Genomic DNA, 13,635 nt, shown 5'->3' with positions numbered 1-13,635 from the left:
CACACAAGTTTGACATGTCTGCCCAGAGTACAGGAGATGCTTACTTGACCCCCACACACTATAGAATCTGCCTTCCCCAATAATACCCTTCCCCAAAGTTTTTAGAAAAAAAGTGCAATTTCTGCCATCATGCAATTAGCTACCTTCCTCTCTACACCCCAGGTTCCTAGTGTTTGGGGGCTTAGACCACCCTGATTCCCTGATTTTAGAGTCAATAGTGTCTGAAGAGTGAAAAGCAACCCTAAAAAGCACTAAGCCTTATACCTGACAAATGGTCATTCATTCTGAGGACTTTTAGTAATGAGGGGTAGGTAGTAACTACGGCAAGTCTCTGACTTGAGAATCATCATAAAAGTTTTCGGGTATGTCTAGTTGAAATCATTTACCCTCCAGATTTTGTTCTGGGTGGCTCTCATGGAGCCAAGGAAGTCCTTCTTCCATATGATGGCCTTTGAAGGACCCAAAGAAAGTTACCATTTCCTCCTTAAGTCTCTTGTCTTGAGCAAAGAGGGCAGTTCTTTGGAAGAGAACCCAACAGGGGTAGCAGCGCTTCTCCCATTTCTCTGGCAGGGATCTCTGGAGGCAGCTCTTTGGGGCTAACTGTTAAGAGTCCTACACTTGGATTAAAAAAAAAAATGATCAACTGCTACAAAGGATGTTTTACTGAATAAAAGAGGGGAGGACGTTAACACTTAAAAATGCATTAAGATGTTTGGGACAACCTGTATTTGGAAATGCAAAGCTGGTGCAAAAACATAAACTACCAGTAAAAATAAAAAAATCCAAAAATCAAAACTCAAATACACAAGTACAGGATGGGGGAAGAGCTACTAGAAAAACCTGTACATGAAAAGGATCTCTGAATCTTAGTGGACTGCCAGCAACTAAGCCACATTAAGATGTAATGGGGAAATGTACAAAAGCATAAAATATAACCCAGACAACGCTCACTTGTGCTTTTGTAAGCCACTGCCTTAGGCTTTACTAATGTAGGGGAAACGTCCAGCAGGGCCAATGTGGTAGTCCTGCTGCCACGGTTAGGTTAGACCACGGAGCACTGGGTACTAGGAGGACCCTGACAAACCACAGAATGGTCCAAGGGGGCCCTGACTGACTCTGATAGCTAAGAAGCCTGGAGGTTATGCCAGACCAGAATGTAAAGAAGGCTTGGCCTCAAAATGCTAGGAGCACATGGTAGCTCTCTCCAAGTACCCAAGATAAGGCTCTGTCATCAAGTGCTTGAGTCTTTGACCACTCTGGGCCTCCAAATGAGGAAGGTAGCCTTTGGGTCTCCTTCTAGCTCTAAATCCTAGGATCCCACAAATGAGGGCCTTGATTTGTTTGTTTGACCCCACAGCCACACTTCAGTCAACCTATGGAAGCATTTGCTAGACATCAGCGCTCTCCTGATGTACAGTGGGTAGACAGTGGGTGTCATATCCTTGCAGGGCTTCAAGCACAGACTGGATGGGCGGTTAGGCTGTGTCTTCCATGCTCAGGTGCAGCTTGGACCAAATGATCTAGGTCTTATCCAATACTTGACCTACCATGGCAGGTGCAGGGTCTAGATAAGCACTTGGGGCATGTGGAACTGGACTTAGATCACACACAAACTACACACATGAACACTGTCCTTGTGCCTGCTGAAAGGAGCCAAAGGCAGTCCTGGATGGCACCAGAAATGTCAGCAATCCCAACACATCCACGTAGACTTTGGGGAATCTGCCCTCCATCACCTGGAACCCAGGCCTTAGCACTGCTGCCCTGGCCCAGAGAAACAGCCCCTCCCATCTTCCCCAACCTCAGGACTGTCTTGGGAACCAGATGTTAGTCTATCTGGAGCTTGGAGGCCACATAACCCAGTGCTAAGCCTGAGACTAGCCTACATCTGCCCAGCCTCAAATGTGACCTTCAAGGCATTCAAAGTGGGAAAGACCTGAATGGAAGGACCCTCCTCAGCCCTGCATGGTGCACCCCCATCAGGTCAGGGCATCTCAGAGCTTGAACGCCCTTCCCAATGGGGCCATCCTATTAAACAGCCAACTCTCTCCCGTACCAAGGTGTCGGATCACTGCTAAAGTCACAACAGATTCTTCGGACTGTCTCAGACTGGGCTCTTCCTTGACGGTGAGGGGTGATGGACGAGGTCAAAGGATAGGATCTGAGGCTGGGATTTCTTGTTTATCCTCAAAGAGAAGGAATAATGCTACGGAGTACATTTACCACAGAGGCCCGCTACTGCTTTGGCTCAGAGATGACTCTTTGTGGGAGGTGGCAAGACCACATTTCTCAAGAATTGCTTTAGGTAGGGGCTTTACTTAAAATGCTGGCTTTGTAGGGGGAATGAAAGCCCTAGAAAACTGGGAATTATAACCCAAACTGGCTCCAGGGGCAGGAAGCAGCATGGAGGGAAAGACGGAGAGGCTGCCAGTTGAGAAGGGTCATTTCTGACCTCACAGGTATCCAGTCTCTCCAGTGCATAAAGTGGAATCCCTGAGTTGCCATACTGAGAGGCAGGGTTCCCTAGGACCAGACCTGTGTAGTTCCCAAGCAGGCCCTTCACACTTCCTTCCCAATTCTAACCTGGAGGAGTGCTTGGCAGGGAATGGGATGTGGGCAGGCCAGACAGGGACATGATGCAGGGATGTGACATGAGAATTCTGGGAGGAGGCCACAGCCGACACTGGAAACCTGACGAAAGCCAACCCTGCTTGCCGTGGTTGTCTGGGGCCCAGTGGGGACCTCTAGTGGCTGACCTCCACCCTGCTTCATGGTATACCAACCCCTCCCTTTGTGACCAGAGAGGGAGAGCAGGGCAAGCCGATGAAATGGCCGCCCCCTCGGCCACACCCCAAAGAAAACACCCACGTGTGTCCAACTCAGTCTTTATTGGCTGCCTTGGCCCAGGGTTGGGAACTGCTCTGTTAGGGCAGAGGGCAAATGGGAATAGCAGGGACCCTGGGACAGGGAGGACTTAACCGTGATGAGAGAAAAATCCAGTTACTCTGAACTAACACCAAAGACGGGAGAGGAGAGGATGCGGTATGTACAGAGGACAGGGCGGCCTCCTGCCCAAACCGACTTCACGGAGCAAGAGCCCCGACTGGTCACAGCCAGGCCGGGTGGGGACAATGACACTGTATCAGGGACCCACGTGCGAGGCGCTGGGTTCACCCGCTGATCTGCACCCCGTCGCCTTCCGCCAGTGGGTAGATCTCAATGGTTTCTACCAAGGGCAGACCCTCAACTGCCGTCTCCACCACTGTGAGGGTGGCTGCTGCCTCGGCCGCTGCCTCGGCCAGCTGCTGGCGGACGGCCGCCTGGTGCTGTTGCTGGTGGGTCTTGCGGTGTTTCCAGAGGTTGGAGAAGGAGCGGTAGCTCTTGCCACAGTCAGGGCAGGCATAGGGCCTCTCGCCGGTGTGGATGCGGCGGTGCTCGGCGAGGCGCATGGCAATGGTGAAGGCCTTGCCGCATACCTCACAGGCGAAGGGCCTCTCCCCAGTGTGCAGGCGCCGGTGGTCTTTAAGGTGAGTGCTCTGGCGGAAGGCCTTGCCGCAGTCCGGGCACGGATAAGGCCTCTCCCCTGTGTGGATGCGCCGATGCACCTGCAGCGATGTCTCCGTGCTGAAGAGCTTCTTACACTCACTACACTCTAGCCCCCGTCGCCGGGCAGGGACTGGAGGGGCTGTGGTGGGAGAGGGGGCAGGCAAGGACGCAGGGGGTGGGGGGCGCGCGGCCCGAGGCAGTCGGGGTGCGGCCGCCTCCTTGGCCAGGACCTCCCCTGGCCCGGCCGCGGCGTGGGCAGCTTCGTGGGCCTGGAGCCGGGCAGCAGAACCCACTTTTTTGCCACAGGTGGCGCACTCGAAACGCCGGGGGGCCTGGGCCTGGGCCGCGGCACAGCGGTGCTCGCACAGGCGCAGTGACGAGGGGAAGGCTGCGCCACAGGCCGTGCAGCGGTGAGGCTGGCGCCCTGCGTGGGCCACCAGCTGGTGCACCTCGAGCAGGCGGCGCAGGAGGAAGGAGCGCGGGCAGTCGCGGCACTTGTACGGGTACTCACCGGTGTGGTGGTAGCGGTGCATGAGCAGGCGGTAGGGGCGGTGGAAGCGCACGCCACACTCCTGGCAGCGGTAGGGGAAGTGCTGGGCGTGCACGAGGCGATGCTGGCGCAGCGTGGAGCTCTGCGTGAAGGCCTTGCCGCAGTCACCGCAGCGGTAGGGGCGTTCCCCGGTGTGCGTGAGCCGGTGCCGCGCCAGGTTGGCGGGCGAGTTGAAGGGCTTGGCGCAGTCAGGGCAGGGGAAGGGCCGCTCGCCCGTGTGGGTGCGCAGGTGGTTACGCACATGCGACTTCTTCTTGAACATTTTGCCACAGACGCCACACTTATGTCGCCTCTCCAGCCGATGCACAAAGCGCTGGTGGCGGGCAAGCTGCAGGGCCTTGCTGAACTCCCGGCTACACAGGAGGCAGCGGTGATTCCCCGCTACCGTGGGGAGGCCAGCGGGAGGGGCCGCAGCCCCTGGGGCCCCTCCCGCCTCCGTGGGCACTGGTTCGGGATCCTCAGAGGGCGCTGCCGGGGTAGGGGCAGGGATGGGGACGCCCCCCGCACCATGCGTGCGCCGGTGGTAAAGGAACTTGGTGAGGTTGACAAAGGTCTTGCCACAGGGGCATGAGTGCAGCGGGTTGGGGGTGTGGGTGCGGCGGTGTGCCAGGAGGAGGGCCTCTGTGCCGAAGGCCAGGCCGCAGTCCACACACAGGAAGTGGGACTCGCCGCTGTGCTCGCCCAGGTGCTGGTCCAGGCTGGGCGGGCTGGGGAAGGTGCGGCTACAGAGAGGGCACTTGAAGAGCCCCTCGCGGTGGCTGCGCAGATGCTGCTGCAGCTGATGTGGGGAGAGGAAGAGCTGGTCACAGGTGGGGCAGAAGAGCTCCGGGGAGGCCACCCCCGGGGGATCTCCGCTACCTCGTCGCAGCAGCCGCCGACTGCCCCTGCGCTCCCGCCCGGTCCCGCTGCCCGCACCCTCACCACCATTGCGAAGCTCATAGCTGTGGTCAGAGGTCGGGGGCAGGTCAGGGGCCCCAGCGGTCTCGGGGCCGGGGGCCAATGGACCAAAGTGAGTGGCCTGGTGCTCCAGGAAGTCGCCGGGCAAGTGGAAGAGCTGGGAGCACTCAGAACACTTGTAAAGGAGCAGCTCGACCTCGGCCACCACCTCCCCAGCCCCCGCGGGGCCGGCGGCGTCCCCGGCCTCCTCTGACTTGCGATAGGAGTGCTCCAGGGCCACCTGGGCTTGGCCCAGCTGGGGCCCCACAGCTGGGGGTGGTGAAGGCTGGGGAGGGGAGGTGGCCGCAGCTGCAACGGCTGCCACGGCCCGGAGGTGCGTCTGGCGATGGCTCAGCCACAGCTCCTGCCTTGCAAAGAGTGCCTTGCAGTCCACACACTCATAGTGAATGGTGCTGGCAGAGATAGCGGGGGGTGGCTTGGCTGGGGGTGTCTCTGGGGGGGCTGGCTCCTGGGTGCTCAGCAGCTTGAGGTGCATCTCCTGGTGCTCGAGGAGCTGGCCTGGGGATAAGAGGAGCTGCCCGCATTCCAGGCACTGGTACTGGCTCTCCTGCACCAAAGTCTGGTAGAGGCCAGAGCCACTGGGAGCTTCTGCAGCCACAGAGACCCCAGGGTCAGCCACACCCACCACCTCAAAGTGCTGCTGAGGGAGATGCGAGTTCTGGTGCAGCAGCACGTCCTCCAGGGAGCCAAAGAGCTGGTTACACTCAGAGCAGACATAGCGATGTTCGATGTAGAGGACCGTTTCCTCAGACTCCTCCGTCATGGTAGCTGGGCCCTAGGGGAGGGGAAGGGGATGGGGAAAGAAAGAGACAAAACAATCTCCCACAGGGAAAGGAGAGGTGTCAGGAGGAGAGGAGGCCAGAGAAGAGGGCCCATCCCATCTGTGCAGAAAGGAGAGCTCTCCCAGGGCCAGGCCCTGGCTCATGCAGGAAGGCAGGGGCCTCCTCACACCCCTCCTGGAAAGGAGATCCAGGAATCCTCAGGCTTTCCCTCTGCTTCAGTGCTCTACCAAGCCGCACCTCTTCTGGTCAGCTTGGTCCCCATCCCAATAGCTTCTGGCTGCTACGGCCATTTCCCTTGGCCCCAAACCCCCCCCCTGACCCTCCCCCCTCTAGGGCTTCAGGTTCCGCTACCCTAACCCTCTGCTCCCACACCGCTGATCCCCCAGTCCTTTCTCCAACCTTTTCTTCCCATGTTCATTCCCTTCTGGCACACTCCCCATCACTCTGGCTGGGCCTTCGGCCAGCAGCCTCCCCACACCAAGGCCTCCAGATCTCTTTCTCTCTACGCTACAACCCAGCTTCCTTTCGACAGTCTGGCCTTCCCAGATGGCCTCTTGACCACAGTCTAGGTCCCCTGCCCCTCAACTCTAGCCTTCAGACCCTGGTTCCCCATCTTTATATTCTAATCTCCCCTCCATCAACCCCACTTTGTTTCATGCTTACTATTTTCAAGTCACTGTGCTTGGCCTGGGGGATACAAGTGAAAAATGACAAAACTCCTGTTCTCAATGAGTTTCTATTTTATCAGGAAAGACATTACAAGGGATACAACTTGTCAAAAGGCACTGAAAGTAGAATGTGATGGAGTTTCAGACAAAGCCTGAGGGGAGATGAGGAAAGATTTTCCAAGAAGGCAGCAGCTGAATGGGCCTGAAGCAGGAGAGATGGGAACCCAGCACACTTGAGGCAGGGGGGACACAAGGACTTCAGCCAAGTAGTCCTTTAATTTATCCGGAACGTGGGACCCGAGAGCAGTGTTGTGAAAGGGCCGTTAAGGAAATGGCAGGCTGAGGAATTCCTATTTTTTTCCTCTAGAAAATGGGAAGCCACTGAAGGTTTCTGAGTTTCAGAGCTGTACTTGAGTGTTAGGGAGATAATTTATCAACAATGTGAAGAATGGAATGGAAAGTGGAAAACGAATAATAGCTAGCCTTTCTATAGTGCTTTAGGTTTGCTAAACACTTTTACAAATATTTCATTCAATCCTCACCAAACCTGTCAGGTAGGAGCTACTATCTCCATTTTACAGATGATGAAATTGAGGCTAGAAGAGGGTACTTAAGTGTCTGTGGTGGGATCTGAACTCAGATCTTTCTGACTCCAAGCCCCTGGGGCTTCCTCCAGGCAGAAAATGGAAGGTCAGTGTGTAGCCTTTTAGAACAGTCCAAACAAGAGGTAATAAAGCTTGAAGGAGGGAGACTGAGAGAGAGGGATGGGGCCGGACAACCAACTGGATGTGAAGAAGCCACAGATGGGACTGACCTCTCAGACGCCGGTGACTTGGACCATGGTGGTGCTGCCAGGAGAAAGAAGGCAGGAGTTCGGATGGGCTGAGTGCAAGACACTAACAGGACAGCCAGTAGAGATGTGGCATCGGAGGCTGTGATGGGCTCAGCAGGCTGAATATACAGATCCGGGGAGGGGACAGACCCACAGGGAGGGGTGAGATCACCCAGGGAGAGTCACGTCGGAGAAGTGAGGAGGACGAAGCATTGCCAGAGACTAAGGGGAGTCAGCCACGTAAGAAGACCAGAACAGAGGCCGGGAGAAGAGGGGATCCAGGCAGAGAAGCAGGCCCTCGTGTCGAATAATGTCCAACCAAACCAACATCCAGGAGAACAAGGACTAAGAAAAGGCCGTTAGGCTGAGCAGAAAAGGGGCCCAGCACCTTTGGGGATCAGTTGTAGGAGCATGGAGGATTGAATGAGAGGGGGCAAGTGGAGGCAACGAACACATACTACTCATTTTAGGAACTGAGCAATGAATGAGAGGAGACAGAGGATCACAGCTGGAGATGCAGATAAGGTCAAAGCATGAGTTTTTAAGAAGTCTGAGACCAGTGTTAGGCCTAGAGTCATGAAGATCCGATTTCAGATTCAGCCTTAGACACTTAAACCCATTTGCCTCAGTTTCCTTTACAGTACAAGGGGGATAGCAATAACAGCACCTACCTCAGGGTGGCTGCGAAGATCAAATGGGATATTTGTCAAGTGCTTAGCACAGTGCCTGGCACACAATAGATGCTACATAAATGGATATCATCCTCCCCACCTGATCTGTAGGCATCAGGGAGGGCACCAGAGATAAAGTTATGTCGGACAATGAAAGAGATGTGATAGGGGTGGCGTGTCACTGGCACAAGGAGAAAGGTAACCCCTTCCCCTGATAAGGGAGCAAAGAAGAAGTGGGGTACAAACAAGAGTCAATGAAGCCTGATTTGGGGTGACTGCGAGAAGTCTGCCCAGAAATGAGGGGCCTCATCACCTATGGCTTCAATCTTCACAGTACAGTCACAGATGAGATTACCTACAAAGAAAAGGGGTTGTGGGGTGGAACCTGGGGGTTTAAAGAAAGAAGACAAGACATGTGGTGCAGTGGACAGAACTCTGAAATCTGGCCTCAGACAGGGACGGGGCTGACAGGGGCAGCCCCAGGAAGCGGACTGAGGGGCAGAAGCAATCAACAGGCACTTATTATTACTAAGTCCCTCCCTTTCTCCAGGAAAGGAGCTTAAGGTCAGGCCCTGCCCTCAAGGAGCTTCCTTAACGAGGGAGAAACAAAAGACCCTCCCCCATCAGACACTTTGGGGAGTCCCAGGCCTGGCAGGGGGCGCTTTTGGGGGGGGCGATGAGGTCTTAGGCAGCCCCCCCACCCCCGCAGAGCGCAAGGAGGGGGATAATGAGGTGTTCACAACAGGCGCTTAATCGATGCTCATGCCTCCCCCTCCCTCGGGGGCTCAGGTCCTAGGACCTAGGTAGGACTTGCTGGGCTCAGCCAGGCGGAAGGGGATGGGGGGGAGGGGGCGTGGGTCACCCCCAGCTCCAGGGGGTCCCCTCCCAGAATGCCCCCCCCACCGGGGGATCGCGCGCGCGCGCGCGCGCACACACACACACACACACTTGCTCCCCACCTCCCCCCCCCCGGTGTTCGGCGCGCGCACGCGCGGTCCGCGGAGTGTCGCGGCCGTCTCCTGGCCGGCGCGGCGCGGCGCTCTCTGCGCAGGCGGGGTGGTGCGTGGCGCGCGGCGCGCGGGGGGGGGAGGGGAAAGGGGGAGGGGAAGGGCCCCAGCCCTGGGCGCCTCGCGCCCTGCACTCACCGGGCCCGCGCACGCGCCCTGCCCGTCCTCCGCCTCCTTGGGGCCCGCGGGTTCACTGGCTCGCTCCGTCCTCGGGCCGGGCTGGGCCAGGCCACGTCGGCCGTCCGCTCACGCGATCCCCGCAGCGATCTCGCTCTCGATCTCCCTCTCCGTCTCGGCCTCTCTCTCTCGGCCTCCCTCTCTCCCTCTCTTTCTCTCTCCCTCTCTCTCTCTCTTTTCGCTCTCAGCCTCGCTCTGGTCGCCAGTCGCCCTCAGCAACGCCCCGCCCCTCTCCGCCGCTCCGGCGGCCCCCTCCCCTTCTCGGCCGTGCGTCCGGCGGGCTGGCGGGCGGGCGGGCGGGCGGGAAGGCCAATCGGCTGCCCGCGAGGCCGGGGTCGAGTCCAATGCCGGCTCGCGGAGCGGAGGTGCCCGCCCTTCTTTCCCGCCCCTCTGCCGACAGCGGCCAATCCACACGCGACGTTTTTTCATCGGCCCGCCCCGGCGCGCGCGCCGTCGCCACGCCCCTCCCTTGCCCTCGCGGAGAGCCACGCCCCCAACGTCCGGGGCTGGTTGGGGCGGAGAGCAAGTTGGGAGTGACGTCAGCTGAAGCACGAATGAGGCTGCGGGCGCCATCTTGTGGGATATGGGGGTGGAGGGAAGGAGGGGATGGAGAGGTAAAAGAGGTGATTAGGTAAAGAAGCGATGATCGTTAAAAATAATAGCCCTCTCTTGTAGGGCCCTCGGAGGTTTGTAAGGTGTCCTCCTAGCAACAGCCCAATGAGCGGGATTGGGGGAGAGGGAGCATAAGGATTATTCTCTCCATTTTACAGAAGAGGCAACTGAGGCTCAGAAAGTTATCCATTGTGGCAAAATCAGAGGCGTGGCTCGAACCCAGTCCCTTCAGGCGCCCAGTCCAGCGCTCTACGCCATACTGCACCATAATAATATTAATTACTAAAAACAAATTATAATAGCTGGCATCTATATGGCTTTTTGCAAGCTATAACTCAATTCAACAATTCATTAAACTTTATTAAGCTCTCACTAGCGCCAGGCACTGTGCTGGGCTTTGGGGATACAAAGAGAAACGCAGTTCCTGCCCTCAAGAAGCTTACATTCTATTGTGTAAAAAGGACTGTACCTGGTGCTCTGAAGCTCAATCAATCAACACATCTATTAAGTGTTTACTAAGTTCCAGTCGTCTGCTGGGCTCTGGGAAGACCAAGAAAAAAAAAGTCCCTGCCCTCAAGGAGCCTGCGTTCTACTCAAGGAAAGAACAAATCCACAGAATGAAGGCAGGCTGGTAGGAAGGCGTATGCGTTAAATGCTTACTATGTGATCAGCAACCAGGACCCAATAGAAAAGCCGCTCCCAAAGAGCTCACTGTGTAAGGGGGTGACAACATACAGAGAAGCAAGTTGGATAGAATGGTCCCGAGGTCTTTAGGGTGCAGCTGCAAAGCCGATAGTGGTACCTATTTGTTTCTGAGTTGAATCCATTTGACAGTGCCAAGGACTTTGATGCTGAGAACTTTAATTCCTGGGTCTTCCACAGCTGGCATAAACTAAAAACAGAAGGGGAATCTGAGGGACAAAAAGAGGAAGAGACTGAGGTCAAGAGAAAGAGTGGAACACCGGAACCAGAGAGAGGGTGACAAAGTAAAACAGAGAAGAAAAACTGAGGGATGGAGAGAGATAAGGGTAGACTAAGAGGCAGAAAGAAGGAAAACCGAAGGGGGAGAGTGATGGACAGAGAAAGGGGGACCCTAAGAGATAGAGTTGGGGGAGACTAAAGGATAGAGAGATGAGAGACTGAAGGGAGAAGAGGGGAGGGGACTGAAGGAGGGGGGTGTGAGAGGACAGAAAAGCAGAGAGAATCAAGGCTGAGAAACGGAGAGGGTAACCCTAAACCTTAGAGACCATCTCGTCCAAGCCCCTCATTTTTATAGATAAAGAAAGGGAGGTTGAGGGTGCCTTGCCCTAAGTCACATAGCAAATTAATGGCAAAACTGAAAATAGAATCCTTAGCTCTCTTTTCAAGGCTCAGTTCAGGGGCCACCTTCTCTGAGAAACTTTCCCTAAGCCTCCTTGTTGTGAGTATCCTCACCTTCTTCAAATAATCTTGTATTTACTTAATTATGTGTGTAAATATGGGGTGCCACTCCCCTCTCCAATTAATCACACAAGATGTGAACTGGATTGGATTAATCAATAAATCAAAAGTGTAAACTAGGTATGAATAAAGTCCTTAATTAATTTGAGAGGATTAATGTACTTTGAGCATTGGGTGAAGACAGATGACAGCATACAGGAAATGTCTTTAGATTGGTGCAAGAACCTGATACACCTCTGGGCTTACATATAAAAATATCAGTTAGTCCAAGGTTAAGCAGTAGACCAATCTATTGATGGAAGACCAGTTCAGATAGTAGATCTTGGGAGAGGAGAAGGGTTCTCTCTCTCTGTCTCTCTGTCTCTCTGTCTCTGTCTTTCTCTCTCTCTTTCTCTTTCTCTCCCCCTCCCCCCATCCTTCTCTCCCTCTCCCTGTTGTCCCCACAATGACCATATTGTTAGACATACTAAATGAGTAGGAGAGTATATCGTTCAAGCTGGGACCAGAAAGAGACCCACTGAAGACAAACGTGGGTGCAGAAAGGAGGAAACAGCTTTAGGGATCATGACTTGTTGCATCAGAGGATTCTGGTTATGAACTCAAGAAAGATTAATGATGATCCTCCTGTTGTTTTATATAACTAGCACTTATATAGTGCCTGCTCTGTGACAGGCAGTGTACTAAGCACGTTACAAATATTATCTCCTTTGATCCAGGCCACCGAGTGCCAGGAGTTGTCACCTTTTTGTCGCATGTAAGGGATGACTCCTGACCATTACCTCTGAGTTTGAGCCCATTTTATACCCACTGTTCTGTGTGCATTTGTGGGAGAATGTGCCCCACGCTTTTAGGGGGAATGTTTTATAAACAATGTTTTTATCATACCATCTTAGTAAATACCTTTGCTAACAAACTGATTGCGATTACTGATTGTCAGTGGGACGCACACTGCTGGGACTCATTGGCAATAGATCCAGAAGCCCAGCCTTTTAATATTAAAGCCTAGAACTTTAAGAGATCAATAGTAGCCAGCCTCTGGAGACCCCCAATTTACAAACACAAGTTGGGAGGGCAGCCCAGAGAGAGTGCTACACATGTGTATTGTATCTCCCTACTGGAATGTAAGCTCCTTGAGGACAGGAACTATTTTTCAGTGTCTCCATTTTGTCTCTGTATCTCATCCACCTAGGTCATTTCTTTAATAAATGTTTGTTGAGTTGAATTGACCTTGCAATTTCCTGCTCCTCTATGAAATTCAGTTTCCTTCTCCGTACAATGAAAGATGATCTCCGATACCCCTTGCCACTCTACGTAATTACACAGGACTGAGTGGGGCTTAGTTTGTCCTTTTTGTTATCAGACCTTTGAGGCCTCTCTCTGACCTCTTTCTAGTGCCTCAGTGGAGTTCCTGGTGCTCCACATCTCTCCCTGGGGTCTCCATCTTCCTGGGGTTTGAGCTGACATTGGACACTTGGAACAAGGTGTTATTGGCAGCCTGGCAGAAAGTGAGATGGAATCAGATGTGCAGGTGTACAGAAGAGCACATTCACACTTGCTGATGGGGATGCAGGGAGCTGCTGGGGTACTTCATGATGAGATTCCAAAGGACAGCTGGCTAAGGAGCCCAATGTCAGACTTACCTAGCAGGTGCCGAGTTCTTGAGTGGGGGCTGTTACAAAAGTAGCCAGAAGGTGAGAGGAGTCCATGGTGATCTGAGAGAGATGCTGCCTCAAACCCAGGATGCTTGAAACCAAAATGCTTGGAAGGTGACCTGTCAGCTGAACTGGTCTTTAGGGTGTAAAACCAGATTCAGAAGAGGGGGGAAGGGGTCAGGGCATTAATGTTTCAAATATCATTAGGAGTGGCAAGGAGCCTGGTGCTGGTGAGTTTTGAGGTCAACACTTTTAATTTAATAATAGCATTCACATAGCACTTTAAGGTTTGCAAAGTACCTTTTTTTGTATACTATGTCCTTTGATCCACACAACAATTCTGTGAAATAGGTACTATTATTATTCCTGTTTTACATATGAGGAAACTGAGGCAGAAAGAGGTTAAGTAACTTGCCCAAGGTCACAAGACTGGTAAGTGTCTGAGACTTGATTTAAACTCAGGTCTTCCTGACTCTTAAATTCAACATTCTATCTCCTGTGTCACATAGCTGCCTCATTTACATTTTCAATGTGGTAAAGAGTCCATGGGCCTGAAGCCAGGAAGACCTGAGTTCAAATTTGCCCTTAGACACTAGACCTACTACAGGAAGCCTTTCCTGATTCCTCTTAATTCTAATGCTTCCTCTCTGTTGATTATTTCCAATTTATCCTGTATATAGCTTGTTTGTTCATAGTTATTTGCATGTTGTCTCCTCGGATAGATTGTGAGCTCCTCAAGAG

At 53.8% G+C, this 13,635-nt stretch overlaps 1 protein-coding gene across 1 annotated transcript; it reads right to left on the bottom strand.

Annotated features, from left to right (window-relative positions):
* Positions 1–2,869: 2,869 nt before the first annotated feature.
* On the bottom strand, positions 2,870–9,202 carry ZNF574 (zinc finger protein 574). Its single transcript, XM_027858221.1, has 2 exons — positions 9,152–9,202; positions 2,870–5,828 (listed from the first exon to the last, which is right to left on the bottom strand). Exon 2 carries the CDS (start codon positions 5,814–5,816, stop codon positions 3,171–3,173), a length of 2,646 nt encoding a protein of 881 aa, XP_027714022.1. The 5' UTR covers positions 5,817–5,828; positions 9,152–9,202; the 3' UTR covers positions 2,870–3,170.
* Positions 9,203–13,635: the final 4,433 nt, after the last annotated feature.

This window comes from Vombatus ursinus, unplaced genomic scaffold (assembly GCF_900497805.2).
Source record: "Vombatus ursinus unplaced genomic scaffold, bare-nosed wombat genome assembly UNPS02012758.1, whole genome shotgun sequence".
In the NCBI taxonomy this organism is placed as follows: Eukaryota; Metazoa; Chordata; class Mammalia; order Diprotodontia; family Vombatidae; genus Vombatus; species Vombatus ursinus.
The sequence above is the reverse complement of the archived record's forward strand: the minus strand, read 5'-3'. Positions and strand labels throughout refer to the sequence as shown.